At 44.4% G+C, this 17,504-nt stretch overlaps 1 protein-coding gene across 1 annotated transcript in view; it reads right to left on the reverse strand.

Annotated features, from left to right (window-relative positions):
- Window positions 1-17,082, reverse strand: part of LOC102439025 (cytoskeleton-associated protein 2-like) — a 26,813-nt gene extending 9,731 nt beyond the window's left edge. The window contains 7 exon segments of the mRNA XM_023758473.1: window positions 7,614-7,854; window positions 7,984-8,144; window positions 8,146-8,716; window positions 9,370-10,108; window positions 10,111-10,232; window positions 10,234-10,272; window positions 16,982-17,082. Coding sequence (XP_023614241.1) covers window positions 7,614-7,854; window positions 7,984-8,144; window positions 8,146-8,716; window positions 9,370-10,108; window positions 10,111-10,232; window positions 10,234-10,272; window positions 16,982-17,082 — 1,974 coding nt within the window.
- Between the last annotated feature and the right edge of the window lie 422 nt (window positions 17,083-17,504).

Below are 17,504 nucleotides of genomic sequence, written 5' to 3' on the forward strand. Positions count from 1 at the left end.
CAATCTGAATGAGGTACGTTCGCTGAGGTCGACCTCTTCCAACTCTCATCCACACTCATCTCGTATACTTGTTTCAAATAGATGAGTGTGGATGGGAGAGTTGGAAGGGGTCGACCTCAACAAATGTACCTCAGAACAATGTACCTCCCCCGGCGCTGCATATCCCGAGGCCCACCTGCGCTGCGTCTCCTGTTGCCCTACCGACCGACCGACACCCACCACTTCTTCTAACACCACTTCAAAATAAACTCGCCCAGGCCGAAAACTGACTTCTGCGCATGGGCCACGAAGTTTCAATCGCACTGTACGTGCTTGCTCGCACGCGGTATTTTGTGGAAGAGCCACACTCAAGGGGCCAAAGAGCCGCATGTGGCTCACGAGCCGCAGTTTGCCGACCACTGCCTTAGAGCAACTCCCAAACAATAAGGGATGTGAGTCAGTGGATGAATGCGGAATCTTTCCTATCCTAAGCTCGACAACTCTGTGGTGCGTTCTACATGAATCTTTAGAGAGTTCTTAGCAAAACTAAATCCCGATTGTTTGTAGTGGTAATGAGTTCATTAATACCTCTGATTGTCTTTCTTTCCTAACTTGCCTCACTTTTCCCATCCCCTCACTTTTGTTTTCTGAAATTTTCTCTCAACAAACTAACTGTACTCAAGTCCTTATCTTAGGTCACCTTTGAGAGAAAAACTAAAATATATGATAAAATAAATTTGGAAAATCTTCATTTAACTGTAGTTAAACATGTTTTCTTTGTTACAGGAATTTAAGAGTTTTAATATGCTAATGTTGATCATGGCTCTTCAAGAGGGGTTAAAGAAATTCGGGCTTCCCAAACTTGAACTGTAAACTTTTATCCCAAGGCAACTTGCAGAACTAGCACTCCCTGAAACTCATGTTAGGGATGCTCTCATGTTAGGGATGCTTGAGCTAAAGTTTTTGCAACTTCTCTTTTTTAAAAAAACACACGATATTTTATTGATTTTTAGCATGAAAGGGAGAAAGAAAGAGAGAGAGAGAGAGAGAGAGAGAGAGAGAGAGAGAGACATTGATGTGGGAGTGAAACATCGATCAACTGCCTCCTGCACACCCCCAACCAGGTGTTGAACCCGCAACAGGAGCATGTGCCCTGACAGGGAATTGAACCATCAACCTTTAGGTGCATGGGATGATTCCCAACCAACTGAGCCACACCAGCCAGGGCCAACTTCTCTTATATTTGAATAAGAAAAAAATATATTTAAAATATTAAAGGTGCTTAAGAGTAGATAGGGGAGTGAAACCCACATGCCTGGGTTGCAGGCTCGATCCCCAGTAGAGGGTATGCAGGAGGCAGCCAATCAATGATTCTCATCACTGATGTTTCTTATCTCTCTCTCCCTTCCTCTCTGAAATCAATAAAAAATATATTTTAAATAAATGAGTAAGAGACCTTCCTGTCCTTGAGGAGTCCACAATCTAATTAGAAAAGAGGATCAGAGTGATTATTTCCATCCAATATGACTAGAACCATGACAGAGATAAGCACAGGATAGCACTGGGCCCCAGGGGAGAGTACCTCGCACAGACAGGAAAAGGTAATTAGAAAGACTCTCCTAGAGTACATGCTCTTGACTGGAATCGAACCTGGGACCTTTCAGTCCGCAGGCCAACGCTCTATCCACTGAGCCAAAAATCAATGGAAAAATATCCTCAGGTGAGGATTAAAAAGAAAAAAAGAGAGAGAGCCGGGCTCTGGTGATTGTAAGGAATGTCCCCATAGGTTCTGAGCACAGGTGTGTCTGGTTAAAAGCACAGCATCTTCTTAAATGAATGCCTGGAGGGACAACTTCATTTTAGTGAAAAGAAAACTCCACGAATCACTTGGCAATAAGGAAACCGAGGCTTGGCGAGGTTACACACTCTCATCCATCCATTGCTCATGTGTACATTCAATACCTTGGTGGCTCATTAGCTCTGTGCTCAGCACTGCTCTGGGCTCCAGGGAAACAGGATACGCAGCATCCAGTTTCTGCCTTGAAGACGCTGCCAGTGCTGGTTCAGGGGAGGGAGACAGACCTGAGTCATGGGTTTCTCGGTCTACTCTTCCCTGGAAGTGTCCTGGCTTTCGTAAATGGCCATGGCTTGACATGCAATGCCTTTAGGAGAATATCTGATAATCAGTAGAAAACCAAAGGAATGACTGGAAGATGCCTTGAGCTATGGAAACAGCTGCGCTTCTCGAGATAACACTGAAAAACACTCCACCATGTGAGCAAGGGGCTGCAGGTCCAGTTGCTTCCCTTTCAAGCGTCCACTTTAAATTCTGCGTTTCCACACGTGACTGTATGACTAGGTATCTGAGTGGCCAGCTTCCCCAGGAGACTTCTGATTGGAGGCTCCCTTGTTTTGAAAAGTTAACCTTATTTTTCTCAAAGTTCTTCCTCGCTTTTCAAGCCAGTGGCCCCTTAACTCAGTTCCTTGGCCAGAAGGAGAAGATACTCTGCTAACCTACCATTTGCCTCTAATTCAATTGGTCTTAGGTACCTTTAATAATCTGCTATCTCATTGTGAGGCGATTTTGATCAGAAGTTACCTTTACTCTTTCAGCTCCGGCTGTTGCAGTAAATAATCTGGTAGCTCTCTTCAGGCCAGCCATTCATTGATTCTCCAAACCCTTGTCACTCACTGTGCTGAGCCAGGAGCGATGCTACATTCTTGGTATACAATGCACATAAAATAGATGTGGTCAATGCCCCCATCTAATAGACATTAAACAACTCCACACATTTTTTAAAAAAAATATGTATTTTTATTAATTTCAGAGAGGAAGGGAGAGGGAGAGAGGGATAGAAACATCAATGATGAGAGAGAATCACTGATCGGCTGCCTCCTGCACAACCCACACTGGGGACTGAGTATGTGCCCTGAGCGGGAATTGAGCTGTGACCTCCTGGTTCACAGGTTGACCCTCAATCACTGAGCCACGCCGGCTGGGCACTCCATACATTTTAATGTGTCAACAGGAGAAGGCTGAACTATTGTGTGCGTATAGTAGGGGTGGACCTAATTTGGATCGGGACATAGGGAAGAACTCTTTAAAAAGAGACAGTGATGCTGAGATTTGGCCTGTGCACCACTAGGCAGAGTCAAGGGAAGAGAACCCAGGCAGAGGGAGTAACCTCTGCATAGACAGTGAGCTGGTGCCACAGAAGAGAATGTCACTTACAGACTGACAGAAAGCAAATATGGCTGCGGCCTAGTCACGGTGAAGAGTGACACAACATGAGTGAGGTGAGGTGGCTCGGAGACAGACCGGGCAGGGCCTCGCAGCACCCGGTAGAGTGTGGCTTTCCTCTTGGGTGGCCTGGGAAGTCACGGAAGCAGGGACGTAGTGTGATCGCCTTCGTGAACAAATACCTGTGAATGCTGTGTGTAGGATGGATCAGACATACGTTGAAGAAAAACACAGTTCAGAGCCTGAGTCATTGTGTAGCTGCCTTACCTGCACTGTATCTTGGGCAACTTGCTTTTTCAAACTCTATGTCGAGGTGGGCACGGAAGTGGGGCACAACTTGGGCCCATGCATGTCACCTCCTCTTCCTGGGAGGCAGAATGCGGCCAATAGACCCTGGAACCAGGCACGAAGTTTTTGCAGAGGAAACAATAAGTCAGGTTTTTGCAGAGCAAACAGTAAGTCAGGTTTTAAGGTTCCAGTCGTAAGTTGATTCTCAGTGAAAGGAGTATGTTTGGCTACAAGTATCTCAGGAAACACGTCCTTAGGGCCCATTGATTTAGAAGCGTCTCTATTTTCAAAGTGGTGTTCGATCAGCCCCTTCCCTTTTCTAACTCAACGTCCTACTTTTCTCCCTCGCAGACCATGCATTCTTTGCTTATCTGATTTGCCTTTGTAATTTATTTTTTAAGACAAGTAAAAACATCTTTAAAAAACTTTTTTTTTTTTTTAGTGTCACTTGTCATTAGTTTCCCCTCCCAATTTATTTCATGGCTGAGGCCTCCCTTGGGGTAATCTTTTTCCCTGGACTTGCCAGTTGGGCGGATTCCCCTCTCTGCTCCTGTAGGCGGAGTGTGGGGGTTGGGTAGGGAATCCCTTCTGGCAGGGCCAGAGTTTGTTGAAGTAGGTGGCTGTTGAAGGGTGAGGGACATATACCTCCCAACTTCACATTGTAAACATGGTGGCAGCTCAGCTGGGCTTACGAGGTGTCCTTTGTCTGCTGGGTGTGCCTGGCAGTTGAGTGATGCCCCTGAACATGTGTGAGCTAATGGGCAGGGCGCCTGGGTTTGATTTCTTACCACTTCCTAGTCCTCAACCCAGGCCACAAAGAAATGACCATGGATGAGTTCCTGCTACCACCAGACAATGGACATAAATGCTCTTGGGCACTCGGAGAGGTGAGCGTTGTTCCCTCCGTTCAGAGGTGAGGAGATGAAGGTTCAGAGAAGTCAAGCTTTAATTTTCCAACCCGTGAGAGGACAGTAGCACAGCATTGGATGAGGAAGCATGAGGGAGCCATTTACACCCCGGGGGACTTCCATGAAGACATGCGGCGAGATGTGGCCCCTGAGGGCCTCAGTGAATGCACTTGAGGGGCCTCTAGAAAGGGCCTTGGATCTCACTTGGTCCTGGGAAGTTGTCTGGGAAAATACAAAATATGTGCTTTGCTTGAGAACAGCTGCTCCTGGCCTGTTCCTCCCAGTCACCCCACTGCCCATCCCTATCGTGCATTCTCCCCACACAACCTACTCTCAGAGCCCTCACCTCTCCTCTCCCAAGCAGTCCCCTCTGCCTGGAAGGTCTTCGCCTGCCTCGCCTTCCTCTTCTGAGGAACTCAGATTCTTTCCGCTGGTCTCAGCACATATGTCATGTCTTCAGGGACACACTTATCGTCCACACAAGACTTAGGCCCCCCAGGACAGGGACCCACGAAGGAATGACAGGAGAGGGATGTAGATCTAAAAGGTACTCAGCTCCCCTTGTTCTTTCCCCAGATAATGTGGACAAGGGGCCATAGGTACGGTCAAGAAGCAGAATGAGGCCAGAAATCAGGATTTTAACAAGCTTCCCAGGTGATTCTAATGTGCAGCCAAGGTTGAGAACCACTGTTTTAAATGACCAGTACAGTGGAGCCTTGACTTACCAGTTTAATTTGTTCTGAGACCAAGCTCGTTAAGGAGCTCGTTAAGGAGCTCGTTAACTCAAATTACTCTATCAACTCAATGCAAAAAATCGGCTGAGAGACAGCTGGTATCTCAAAAAACTCGTTCGTCGGGACACTCGTAAGTCAAGGCCCCACTGTAATCCCAGGAGGCTGATGGTGATTGTATTGAACAGCACAGGTACAAACACTTTCATTCTCACTAGAAGTTCCATTGGTCAGAGCTGATCTGGATCATGAAATTGGCCACAGCTTTTCTGTTTCCACCAAGGACAGGGCAGGCACAGGTGGAAGTTATACACGTAGCTCAGACTAGGTACTTAAACACGTTTCCTGGCGCCGTGCGGGCTGCCTACCGAATAAGTACAGTTTTTTCTCCTCGCTCTGTCTTCGAAAGTTTAAGGTAAGAGTAACTTATTTCTTTTGAGGGGTGGTCCTCATGGATTTGTAGAATTTTACATCTACCCTAGAACAGAGATTTTCAACTGTGGGTCCTGACCCGTCAGATTGTGAAATAAATTTAGTGGGTTTTTACTGGCATGAAAAACAAAAGAAATAGACTGGAAATGTTAGCATGAGTCATGTGTTGTGGCCAGTCAATACTCTTTTGTAAAATTTTGTTTCAGATATGTATATATTTGTGTATACTGGTTCACTGTGTGAAAATATGTATTTTCCTCAGAAACATGTGTAAAACATGTTTGAAAGCAAGCTTTGAAGTAGGAAAACTGTGAAATGAACTATGTTATGCCCTAAAGCCATGGTCGGCAAACTGCAGCTCACAAGCCACATGCGGCTCTTTGGCCCCTTGAGTATGGCTCTTCCACAAAATACCACAAAATACCACAAAATACCATGTGCGGGCGCGCACGTACAGTGCGATTGAAAATTCGTGGCCCATGGGCAGAAGTCGGTATTTTGTGGAAGAGCCACACTCAAGGGGCCAAAAAGCCGCATGGGCTCGTGAGCCGCAGTTTGCCAACCACTGACCTAAAGCAAAAGCAGCCAGCAAATGCTAAGAAACTTAGTTATTTCTACTTAGGGCTCGGGCTCGGGCTCGGGCTAGCAGTGGTCGGCAAACTGCGGTTCTCGAACCACATGTGGCTCTTTTGCCCCTTAAGTGTGGCTCTTCCACAAAATACCGACTTCTGCACATGGGCCACGAAGTTACAATCCCACTGTACGTGTGCACCCACACGTGGTATTTTGTGGAAAAGCCACACTCAAGGGGCCAAAGAGCCTAATGTGGCTGGAGAACCGCAGTTTGCCGATCACAGGGCTAGGGCTTAGGGCTAGGGCTTAGGGCTTAGGGCTTAGGGCTTAGGGCTAGGGCTTAGGGCTTACAGGGCTTAGGGCTAGGGCTTTTTTTATGTAGATATGTTAATTTATTGTTTACATATTAGGCAGTTTCAAAAAGAATAAAAATCCTGCTCTCTAGAACATGAGAAGACAGTGCAAGGTACTGTTATACAAATGGAATATATGAACATAAATGAGCCCAAGCATGTGATTTTCAACCACATTCATATTACAGTTTTAAAATCATCTAAGCTCTTACAATGGCCAATTACTGATTTGAAAACATGGACCTGGTAGAGGATAAATGCTATTTAAATATCAACTCAAAGACATAATTTTATTATGATATTTATGTGTGTGGGAAGAAGAGAACTGTTTACTGTATATAACTATCATGTTTCAGGGGACATTATTTAACAGTTAAGTTTTTATATTGCAAAACAAGTTTAAGTATTAGTTATTTTAGAAATACCACTGAAAATAGAATGACATTAATTATACTAAAAGAACATAGTAAACTAGTTGACAAAATTTAGCTACCTTAGAGAAAATCTTAATCTGTTGAGATAGACAATATAGGATCTAGCTTTCTGACAAGCAGAAGGCAATATCTATTATGTGAATATTATAAAAGAGTTTACTGCCATGAATACTTAGGTAACTTAGCCAACTCCTGAACTAAGACATATGAAGCCACAACAAACAAATACCCCAAGAATAATAAAATCCTCATTTCTTATCATAGCTTTATTTCTCTTCTGTTGTGTGGGGCGCGGCTACAGTGTTTTGGCCAGGTTCAAGCCTCGGACTAATGAAAGGACAGGGGCCTCTCATTGCCACGTGCAAGTCCCAGCTGGAAGGCAGGGCCCTCCCAGCGCAATTATAGCCAACGGCTATGGTTGTAAGCTTGAACCTATGGTCCAAACACGCAACCCCACGTGCCTTGTGCTAGAGTTCAGGTGCATGTAGTTGAGTAGGGTTGAAACTCACAAGAATGCTGTAAACAACGTGATCACGCCCCTACTTTGCCTCGTGGCATCTGCTATAAAATAAAGACACGGCTTGTGGGTGCTGGTGCTGTCTCCTTACCAGGGAGCAGCGTCCCACCGAGACCCAGCTGTCATTCTCTTGTCTGTCTTTCCTTAATCCTCTCACCCCCCCCCCGCCCCCCCTCAGTTTTTTTGGCCGAAACACTGTTGTTTCAGTCTCCAAATCCATCCGGCACAGTGCTGCATGAGGGCGGCATATAAAAGCATCAGTTTCATTCCCCAACTCTGTTAACTGTTCCGATGAAGACACACAAGGATAATGGTCTTTGAACATATCGGGCAATGTAGACGTCTTGTCTTGAAGTCGCTGAGAACGTCTAACTGGTATTAGAAACTTGAGCTCTTTATTTTTTTTTTTTCTATATCTTTTTTCAATGTCCTATAGTTTTCCAAGTACAGGTCTTTTACCTCCTTAGTTAAGTTTATTCTTAGGTATCTTTATTTTTTTTTGTTGTTGCAATGGTTTGAGCTCTTCAAATGTAGAATTTATTTCATCAAACTGCATTTTCTTTTTTACACTTTGCAAGTATGGTGTAGTAGACACATTATGTTTAATTAAGCAACCCTCCCTCGTTTCTGTGTTGGGGGTTTTAACATCATTGCTTTGATCTTCTGTTTTGTGTACTTGCTCTTTTTTTACAATCCTGAAATACCACATGTTTATTTTCCATTTCAGGTTTTCCTGACTCTCAATTAACACCAATATCTTCAATGATGACTTCTGGGATTTTTTCCTTGGTTGCACAAGCCTCCTCAAGATTTTCTCCAAATCTAACTTTTTCTTGACTCTTCATTGTTAGACTATCTGCAATTGTATGTCGCATTTCTTCAATAGGCTGAGCCCCTACCAGAATGACCTTCTCAAAGATTGAGATAATATTTTCAATAGAACTTGTGAGTGGTTCGACACGTGCAAGGCATATCCAATACTTAAGTTTTTTGGCATCTGGAATATTTTTAATCAGGTCATTCAGTGTGTTTAATACTTCTTCTTTGGGGCATCCCTCATTAATCAGGTTTAGGCATTCAGAAAATGTCTTGTTTACACTTTCAGTAAATAATCTTTGTTCATCTTCTTCTGCCATGGTAGTCCAAAATGACCCAACTGGTTTTTCATTCTGTCCTTCAGGTTCAGGCTGGGTTATTACTGAGCTAGGAGGCCTTTTCAACATTTTTCCTTTGCTAGCTCTCCACTCACTCAAACGAGCTCTATAATTATAAGCAGTACATTACTGTGATATTACTGATAGCAATGTCAAATAGAGGAAAAGTTAAAAAATATTTCAAACCTTTAAGTAGTTCCACGCTAGTGGCAAAAAATGGTTCACAAATATGAAGAAAAAAATTTAAAAATATCAAAGTGAGCCCTGACCGGTTTGGCTCAGTGGATAAAGCGTCGGTCTGGGGACGGAAGGGTCCCAGGTTCGATTCCGGTCAAGGACATGTACCTTGGTTGTGGGCACATCCCCAGTGGGGGGTATGCAGGAGGTAGCTGATCGATGTTTCTCTCTCATCGATGTTTCTAACTCTCTATCCCTCTCTCTTCCTCTCTGTAAAAAATCAATAAAATATATTAAAAAATATCAAAGTGAATTATATGCTCAAAGACATAAGAATGAATTTTTAAATGGATATTATGAAATACTTCCCAATTCCATTAAGAATTTTAACTTATGCTACATAAAACAACCTAATAAAACACATTCAAACACAATAACTCAGGTCATACTGTTCCACAATATAAATTTGCTTAAATTTGTCTACACATGACAGTAGAGAATACACAAAAAAAATTCTAATACATTAAATTATAAACCAAATCACAAATTTGAAAATTTAGCTAATGAATTACATCTACTTACTTTCTTTCTTCTACGGTTTCTTTGGGCTGAGCCCTTCTATTGTTGATAGTTGCTTTTGCTATAGTATGCCTGCACTGGTCAATGGTTTTTGACTTTTCTATCTGTTTGATATTAGAAGATAAAGCAGGCCTGGCTATCATTTCAGATGTGATGCTTCTTGATACTGTCTTATTTCTTTTTACTTCCTGAGAAGAAATGGTTTTGACACTAGATAAAACTGTATTTAATTGTAGTAATTCTTTCTCATGAGACCCTTTCCGAACTGTAACATTGGCAATGCCTTGTTTCAGGGAGTCCTGGGTATTATGAGTATTACTGTGGTGACTTCTAATAGGAGGACGTAAAAGTTGTCCATTCTGAGATGTAGCCCTCACAAATTTAGTCGTTGTCATCATATTTGAGGCTCTGTGACTTTTTGCTGTTACACTGCTGGTGTTTCTAGGCTGAGGTTTTGTGGCCTTAGAGATAGGAGTTGAAAGTTTCTTTATTATTGCAGAATGCTCATCTTTGATTTGTACAGGTTTTCTAAATGAATTACCCTTAGATTGAACAATTTGGCCACGATAAGATCCAAGCACAGGTTTCTCGAGCACGTTAGCATCTTGCTTTGGTTTTTCTGTAGTCACTTGTTTCTTTTTATTATTGTTTTTAATGTGAAATGCTTGGCTTAATGTCATACGTTGACCTTGGCGATCATTTGTAATTGGTAACAACTGCAGAGTTTGATTATTATCTTCAAGTTATATGTATCAGTGGCTATAGTTGAATTGGTTAATTCATTAGAAGGTTTTAATGGAATACAATTTTTTCCCGTTGTTACATTATTTTTGCTCCATGTAGGTCTATGGACATTTTCTTTATCTTATTTTTGTCTTAAGTTTCAGAACTGTTGTCTCTTCTTGGCTAGGGTGAGGGCGAGGGCGAGGGCGAGGGCGAGGGCGAGGGCGAGGGCGAGGGCTAGGGCTAGGGCTAGGGCGAGGGCTAGGGCGAGGGCTAGGGCGAGGGCCAGGGCGAGGGCCAGGGCGAGGGCGAGGGCTAGGGCCAGGGCTAGGGTCAGGGCTAGGGCCAGGGCCAGGGCCAGGGCCAGGGCCAGGGCCAGGGCTAGGGCTACCAGCCAGACACAGAATAGTATATACTATGCTATTCCTTTAGAGCAGTGGTTCTCAACCTTCCTAATGCTGCGACCTTTTAATACAGTTCCTCATGTTGTGGTGACCCCCAACCATAAAATTATTTTCATTGCTACTTCATAACTATAATTTTGTTGCCGTTATGAATCGTAATGTAAATATCTAATATGCAGGATGTATTTTCATTGTTACAAATTGAACATAATTAAAGCACAGTGATTAATCACAAAAACAATATGTAATTATATATGTGTTTTCGGATGGTCTTAGGCAACCCCTGTGAAAGGGTCGTTCGACCCCCAAAGTGGTTGAGAACCGCTGCTTTAGAGGTTTTAAGGAAAAGGAAGACTTGTCTATAGTTATAGCAACCAGAAGTGGCCGCCTTTAGGGTAGCAACTTACTGGAAGGGGGTTCCTAGGGAATATATTAGGGTAACAAACATGTTTTACATGGCTGTACATATTTACCAAAACTCACTAAATTGTACACCTAGGATCTGTACATTTCACGGTATGTGAAGTTTGTCTCAATTAAAAAACAAAACAAAACAAAAAGACTGCCACACACCTACTAGAATGGCTTTAAAAGCAAAACCCAATACCCGAGTGCTGAAGGGGATGTGGAACCACTGGAACGCTCGTGGATTGCTGGTGGGAGTGCAACATGGAAAACAGTTTGGCAGTTTCTTATAAAATTAAACAGGGACTTACCATGTGACTCAGCAAGCTCACTTCTAAGTGTTTACCCAGAAGAAATGAAATACGTCACACGAAGACCTGTATGTGAATGTTTACACAGACAACAGGGGTTACAGTCAGGAGGCTATTTGCAATGTCCTGGCTGATGGGAATGGAGATGAGTAGTTAACAAATACATAGTATGCTCTGGAGGTGGAGTCTAAGGTTGTTGGTCATGTGAGAAGGAGAGAGAAATCAAGAATGCTGCTTAGGTTTGGTACCGGCACTGGATGGGTGGCCATGTCCTTTGTGGAACCATGGAAGACAGGGCAGAGGAGGCTGGGAGAGGAAAGTCGGGAGTTCTTTGCTATCCATGGTAAGACGGAATGTTTATCAGACTTTGTGGACACCGTAGCCATACATGTTCGGAAAAGATGCTTCCAACTTTTATTGTCAAAATACGAGCTCTCAGTGCTGTGATGCTAGGTGGCGGCAGATGCACCTTCTTGAAGTTGGGATAGTAGTGTCAGGAATAGGCTTATGACACACAGATTTAGATATGCCCTAAAGTTTTCTGTATCGCTGTGGAGCACACAGATAGAATAGGAATATTCAGGATGAGATGAAGTCATAAACAGTTCAATCCAAGCAAAATGGTGTGGCCACCTGAGTGGAGGTTATAGGACAGTGATGGCGAACCTATGACACGCGTGTCAGAGGTGACACGCGAACTCATTTTTTTGGTTGATTTTTCTTTGTTAAATGGCATTTAAATATATAAAATAAATATCAAAAATATAAGTCTTTGTTTTACTATGGTTGCAAATATCAAAAAATTTCTATATGTGACACAGCACCAGAGTTAAGTTAGGGTTTTTTAAAATGCCGACACGCCGAGCCCAAAGGGTTCGCCATCACTGTTCTAGGAGCTATAGGCTTGAAGATTAGATGCAGATATGATTTCCATTCAGGGAGGTGGGCTAATAGGACCATTCCTTATTAGTTGTCTATTAACATAACAAATTAACCCAAAATTTAGAGGTTTAAAATGACAATCAATGTTTATTATCTCACAGTGTCTGTGGATCAGGAATTTGGGATCAGCTTAGTGATTTTTGCATTTTTGAGTAGGAAGGAACTGCTTAGTTTTGAGGTGGGATGTCTCAAAAGGTCAAACCGTTGGCCAGGGCTGCAGTTATCTGAGGGGGTTAGAGAATGTGTTTCCCAGATGGGTGAGTAATATACACGGCAAGTGAATGCTGGCTGTCGGTTGGAGGATTCAGTCCTTACCACACACACCTCTCCCCAGGGCTGCATGAGTAGCTGGCTTCCTCCAGAGCAAACTATCCAAGACAAGCAAGGTAGCAACAATGTCTCATGATCTGGCTTCAGAAGTGTCTCTCCATCATTTTCACACAGTCCTATTGGTTACATAGGTCAGCCCTGTTCAGAATGGCGTATCTTCTCAGGAGGCATTGGGGGCCATTTTGGAGGCTGGGAATGTCTCCTTTTTAAGTTTTGGGGTAATGACATATTAAGAGTATAAAGGGACTCATCTTGGTAATAGTGTCATGAGCAAAATTCCCCTAGGTCAGTGGTCGGCAAACTCATTAGTCAACAGAGCCAAATATCAACAGTACTTCTTCAAAATAGACTCGCCCAGGCCAAAAACTGACTTCTGCACATGGGCCACGAAGTTTCAATCGCACTGTATGTGCGCCCGCACGTGGTATTTTGTGGAAGAGCCACACTCAAGTGGCCAAAGAGCTGCATGTGGCTCGCGAGCCACAGTTTGCCGACCACAAGCCTAGGTCGTTGTTTTCCTTTGGCCAATGGAATGTAAATATAAGTGACCTATGCCACAACCCAGCAGAAGTTTTAGGAGTCATTGCAAGGTTCAACCATTTTTCCTTCCGTCTCTAGAATGACACAAGGGCTGCTTCTTCAGTCTGAGATAGACAGTGAAGACAGAACAGAACCTCAAGTGACCTGCAGCTGCCATTTAACATGAGTGAGAAATAAACCTTTGTTGTTGGCGTGTTGGCAGCTGAGATTATAGGAGTGATTTCTGCTGCATAGCCTAGCCTATGCTGACTAATAATCTTTTGCTTATGATATAGACAGACTCATTTGGGACACCTTGAAGGGGAGGATGGGTTTTGTGGTAAGGATATCCACAAGATGCATCAAATCTCAGGTCATCTTAGGGCTAAGCGTTACTTAGTGGTCAGGGGAAGCTGCCATAATAAAGAGACTCCAAAATAAAAGTCTTAAAGAAGATACACTCTCAGAAAACAGTGCAGAGGCAAGTGGTGGATCCAGGGTGTTAGGCAGTTCAGCTCCATGAGGTTGCCCAAAAGTCTAGGTTCTTTCCAATTTGTTGCTCCTGCTCTCCTCTGTGGTGTCCTCGTCTGCACCATGTCCACATCCTAGCCTGCAGGAAGGAGGAGAGAGAGGAGGTGTTCCTTTTCAGGTTGTGCAGAGACCTTGCCCACACCACTCACAGTCCATTGACCAGATCTAAAACAGGAGGCCATAGCAAAAACAGGAGGCTGGGAAAGTAGTTTCAAGAAGGTGGCCATGTGCCATGATGAAATGCACAGGGGACTTCCGATTAGTGAAAGGGAAAAGGCACCATTCCTTGGTGGCTCACACAGGCTTACAGTCTAGCAGCGAAGCCAGGATTGGGAAACATTGTTCTACTCACTGCCTTCAGCTCTTCCAAAGCTCATTGGAGTCTGAGGCTCTGGGCTGCACCCCTAGTGTCCCTCTAACACAAGCATGTCAAACTCACGGCCCTCGGGCCACGTGCCTCATTTATTTGGCCCGTGTTAGCCTTTGAGTTTGACATGCTTGCTAGAGTCTAACATAATGACCACAATTTTATGATCCTGAAATGGAGCAAAATGGAAAAAACATAGGAGTCGTTGGACTTGGCATGCCATTTTCTAGCTGAGTGACACTGGACAAATCACATATAGGAGATATCTTCTCTTTACTGCCAGTCCAGTATCTCAGTTCTAGAGATGGCCCTGTCCCTCTTGTATCCACAGGGCCAGGACAAGAGCCCAACACACCAGTAACTCCCCCCACCCCTATGCCACAGATGATTGGTCAGGGCAGGCACCTGACCCAAGCTGAGCCAATTACTTCCTATCTCCATGATCCTGGACTAGAAGTTGGGAGGACTATGTGTGTCTAAGTATGGGTCCTGGGAAATGGAGTACCTGGTAATTATTGAATGAATGAATGAATGAATATGCCTCTAAATCCCTTATAGGGTTTGGTAAAAAGAAAGATAACGATAAGTAACATTTATTGAGCACTTAGTATTCTAAGATTTTGTATGTATTAAATCACTAATCAAATCAATGTACTGAATATTACTGTTGCCTTTTATAGATAAGATACTAAAGCACAGAAAAGTTAAAAATGTTGCCCAAGTTCACTGGGTTAGTGGCAAAACTATTGCAAATGTAAGCAGCCTGGCTCTAAGGCCCCCACACTCGACCACTGCACCAGACAGCCTCTGCCATCAGCAGCCCATGCGGACTTAAGAGAATTGGAATCTCTGGGGTGGGACCCTGGAATCTGTATGGGAACAAGTTTCACAGGTGATTCTGATGCACAGCCAGAACTAGACCTAAAACTGTGAGTCTAAAAAATAGTGGTAAGCCTGGGGCCATGAGACTAGAATAAGGCTGCTTCCAGGATTTTAAAATTGATCTGATCATGTGAACATAAGGCCTCCCAAATAATATTGACTAATTGTATCCTCTTTGTGAGGAGGAAACTCAAACTCAGATCAATTACAAAGAACCCTCCGGGGACCTGCTAGCAGAGGGCCAGCTCAGGGGACCTGCCTCTGAGACATTTGCCTACGGGAGTCCTGCCGCAGGCCACAGTTCTGGGGAGAGCCTGGACTGTGTACCTGCTTACTTCCTGGACTTTGATCTCCCATCTGACCTCCTTCTCACCCCTGCTCTGATCTGGCAACTCCTGCTGGGTTGACCCCATCTCTGACCCCAGCCTGCCCCAGTTTTCAGCCTCACTGCTCCAGGCTGATATCTCACATGATGACAGCTCCAGGCGGGACAATATTGGGATCAGCCCGTGATAATGGGAGCAAGACATCTCTTCTAATAATGTAGTGACAAATGGACGTGTCAAAAGACCTGTGACTTTCAGAGTAGAGTTCAGGTATCTGAAACCAGCTCTGCAAGCATCCCAGAAGGTGGGATTTAGAAACAGTGAGAAATAGCCCTTGATACTAACTGGAGCAACGACTCTTTCATTCATTGAACAAATGGTTATGGAGAGCCGATGCCATGACGGTTTCTGTGTTAGCACCAAGGGCAAAAAACATGAACAAGACGTTGTCTTTGCCCCCGAGGAGTTCCCTCACGCCCAGTGCTGCTGTGGCACCTGGAAGAAGATGCTTCAAAGATTAGCCAATGAATTGGACCACAGAGAAGAGAGGCTGCAGGATTGCATTTTCAGAGGGGAGATGATTCTAGCTTTGTCTGAGGTTCCAAAGTCCCTCAAATCCTGGACTGGTCTATGGAAGGTTGGGGGAGCTGGTAATGAGCCTCGGGACACAAACACCTTAAAAAACAACAACACTTAGATCTGTCTGTGCCCCAGAGATTCAGACCCGGGCCTTCTTGGTAGGCACCGAAAGGGCTCAGGGTTGGGATATCCCATTCCCCATTTTGTCTCTGCCTATATTCTCATTTGGTGTATCATTTTAGACAATTTACCTTCCCTCTCTGGGCCTCAGTTTCCTCAGACCATTTCTTTTTTCCTTTTGAATGCTCAGCTCCTCAAGGAGTGTTTGATAAATGTTTGTTGAATGAGTGAATGATCCTCTGAAGTCCCAGGTCTGATAGTGTGAGTCTGTGAGCCGGAGACATCTTTGGGAAAGAATGGGATTGGACAGAAAGAAAAGGTTTAGTCCCACTCCCACGGGATCCTGGGTCACACTCCACTATGCAAGTATGATCTGCCCCTTATGGATCACCTCTCCTTTCTCTTAACCCCTTGCTTCGTTTTCCATCTCCTCTGCACTCCCTTCTACCCCAAACATATTATTGTGGGTTGAATTGTGTCCCCCCAGGAAAGATATGTTCAAGTCCTAACCTCCAGAACTTGTGGATGTGATCTTATTTGGAAATAGGGTCTCTGGAGATGTACTCAAGTTAAGAAGAGGTCCTACTGGATTAGAGTGAGCCCCACTCTATGAGGACTCCTGTCCCTCTAAGAAGAGGGAAATCTGAACACACACACACAGGGAGGATGCCATGGGATGAGGGAGGCAGAGACCAGAGTGATGCTGCCACAGCCAAGGAGTGCCAAAGACTGCTGGCAACCACCGGAAGCCAGGAGAGAGGCACTGAACAGATTCCCCCTCTGCGCCCCCAAGAAGGAACCAACCTTCCCGACACCTTGATTTTGGATTCCAGGCCCCCTGAATTATGAGAGAATAAATCTGTGTAGTTTTAAGCCACCCTGTTTGTGGTATTTTGTTATAGCAGCCCCAGGAAACTAATACAAGTGAATCTTGAACAGTGTGGGGGTTAAGGGCACTGATCACCCGCACAGTTGAAAATCCACAAATAACGTAAGTCAGCCATTTGCCTGTGCAGATTCCCAACAGAGGATGGAAAATACAGTTGACCTTTGAACTTACACATGGAAAAAGTGGATTGGCACTGTTCAAACCGCATTGTTGAAGGGTCAACTGCATATCTATCCAAGTCCATTATTGGGAAATCACCCCACTGATGCAGGTTAACAGTGCCCTACACAGCACCAGTGCCCCTGACATCTCCCCAAATGTTCACTGAGGCTGAGTCATTGCTGTGCTCATTGCGGATCTCTGAAAGGAAGAAGCCTGACTCTCCCATCGGGAAAGGAGGAAGGCCTTCCACGTGGTCATTTAGCAGGAAGAGGATGCTAGGGGGGTGGGGAGGAGGGTGACCAGCTGCTTTAATTCCCAACTGGGGACAGCCCAAGAAAAAAAGGGGGCTTTCATCACTCTGATAGGCTATCACAATCTTTTACTTTCACTCATTCAGTAAATACATGTGCCGCATTTACTGGGCTGGGCACTGCTGGCTGCTGGTGGAGAGCGTGGGTATATGGATGGGGGAGAAATGCTAAAGAAATAAAACACACATTCCCTAAGTTCTATGAACCAAGCTGGAGTTGGAGCCCTGTGGCATGGTGGGTCAATTAGCATGGACTTGGGAATCAGACTGTCTTGGTTTAAATCCTGGCTCTGACACGGACTTCCACTGTGATCTTGGAAAAGTTACCTAATCCCTCT

The sequence above is a fragment of the Myotis lucifugus genome, unplaced genomic scaffold, assembly GCF_000147115.1.
Source record: "Myotis lucifugus unplaced genomic scaffold, Myoluc2.0 scaffold_131, whole genome shotgun sequence".
In the NCBI taxonomy this organism is placed as follows: domain Eukaryota; kingdom Metazoa; phylum Chordata; class Mammalia; order Chiroptera; family Vespertilionidae; genus Myotis; species Myotis lucifugus.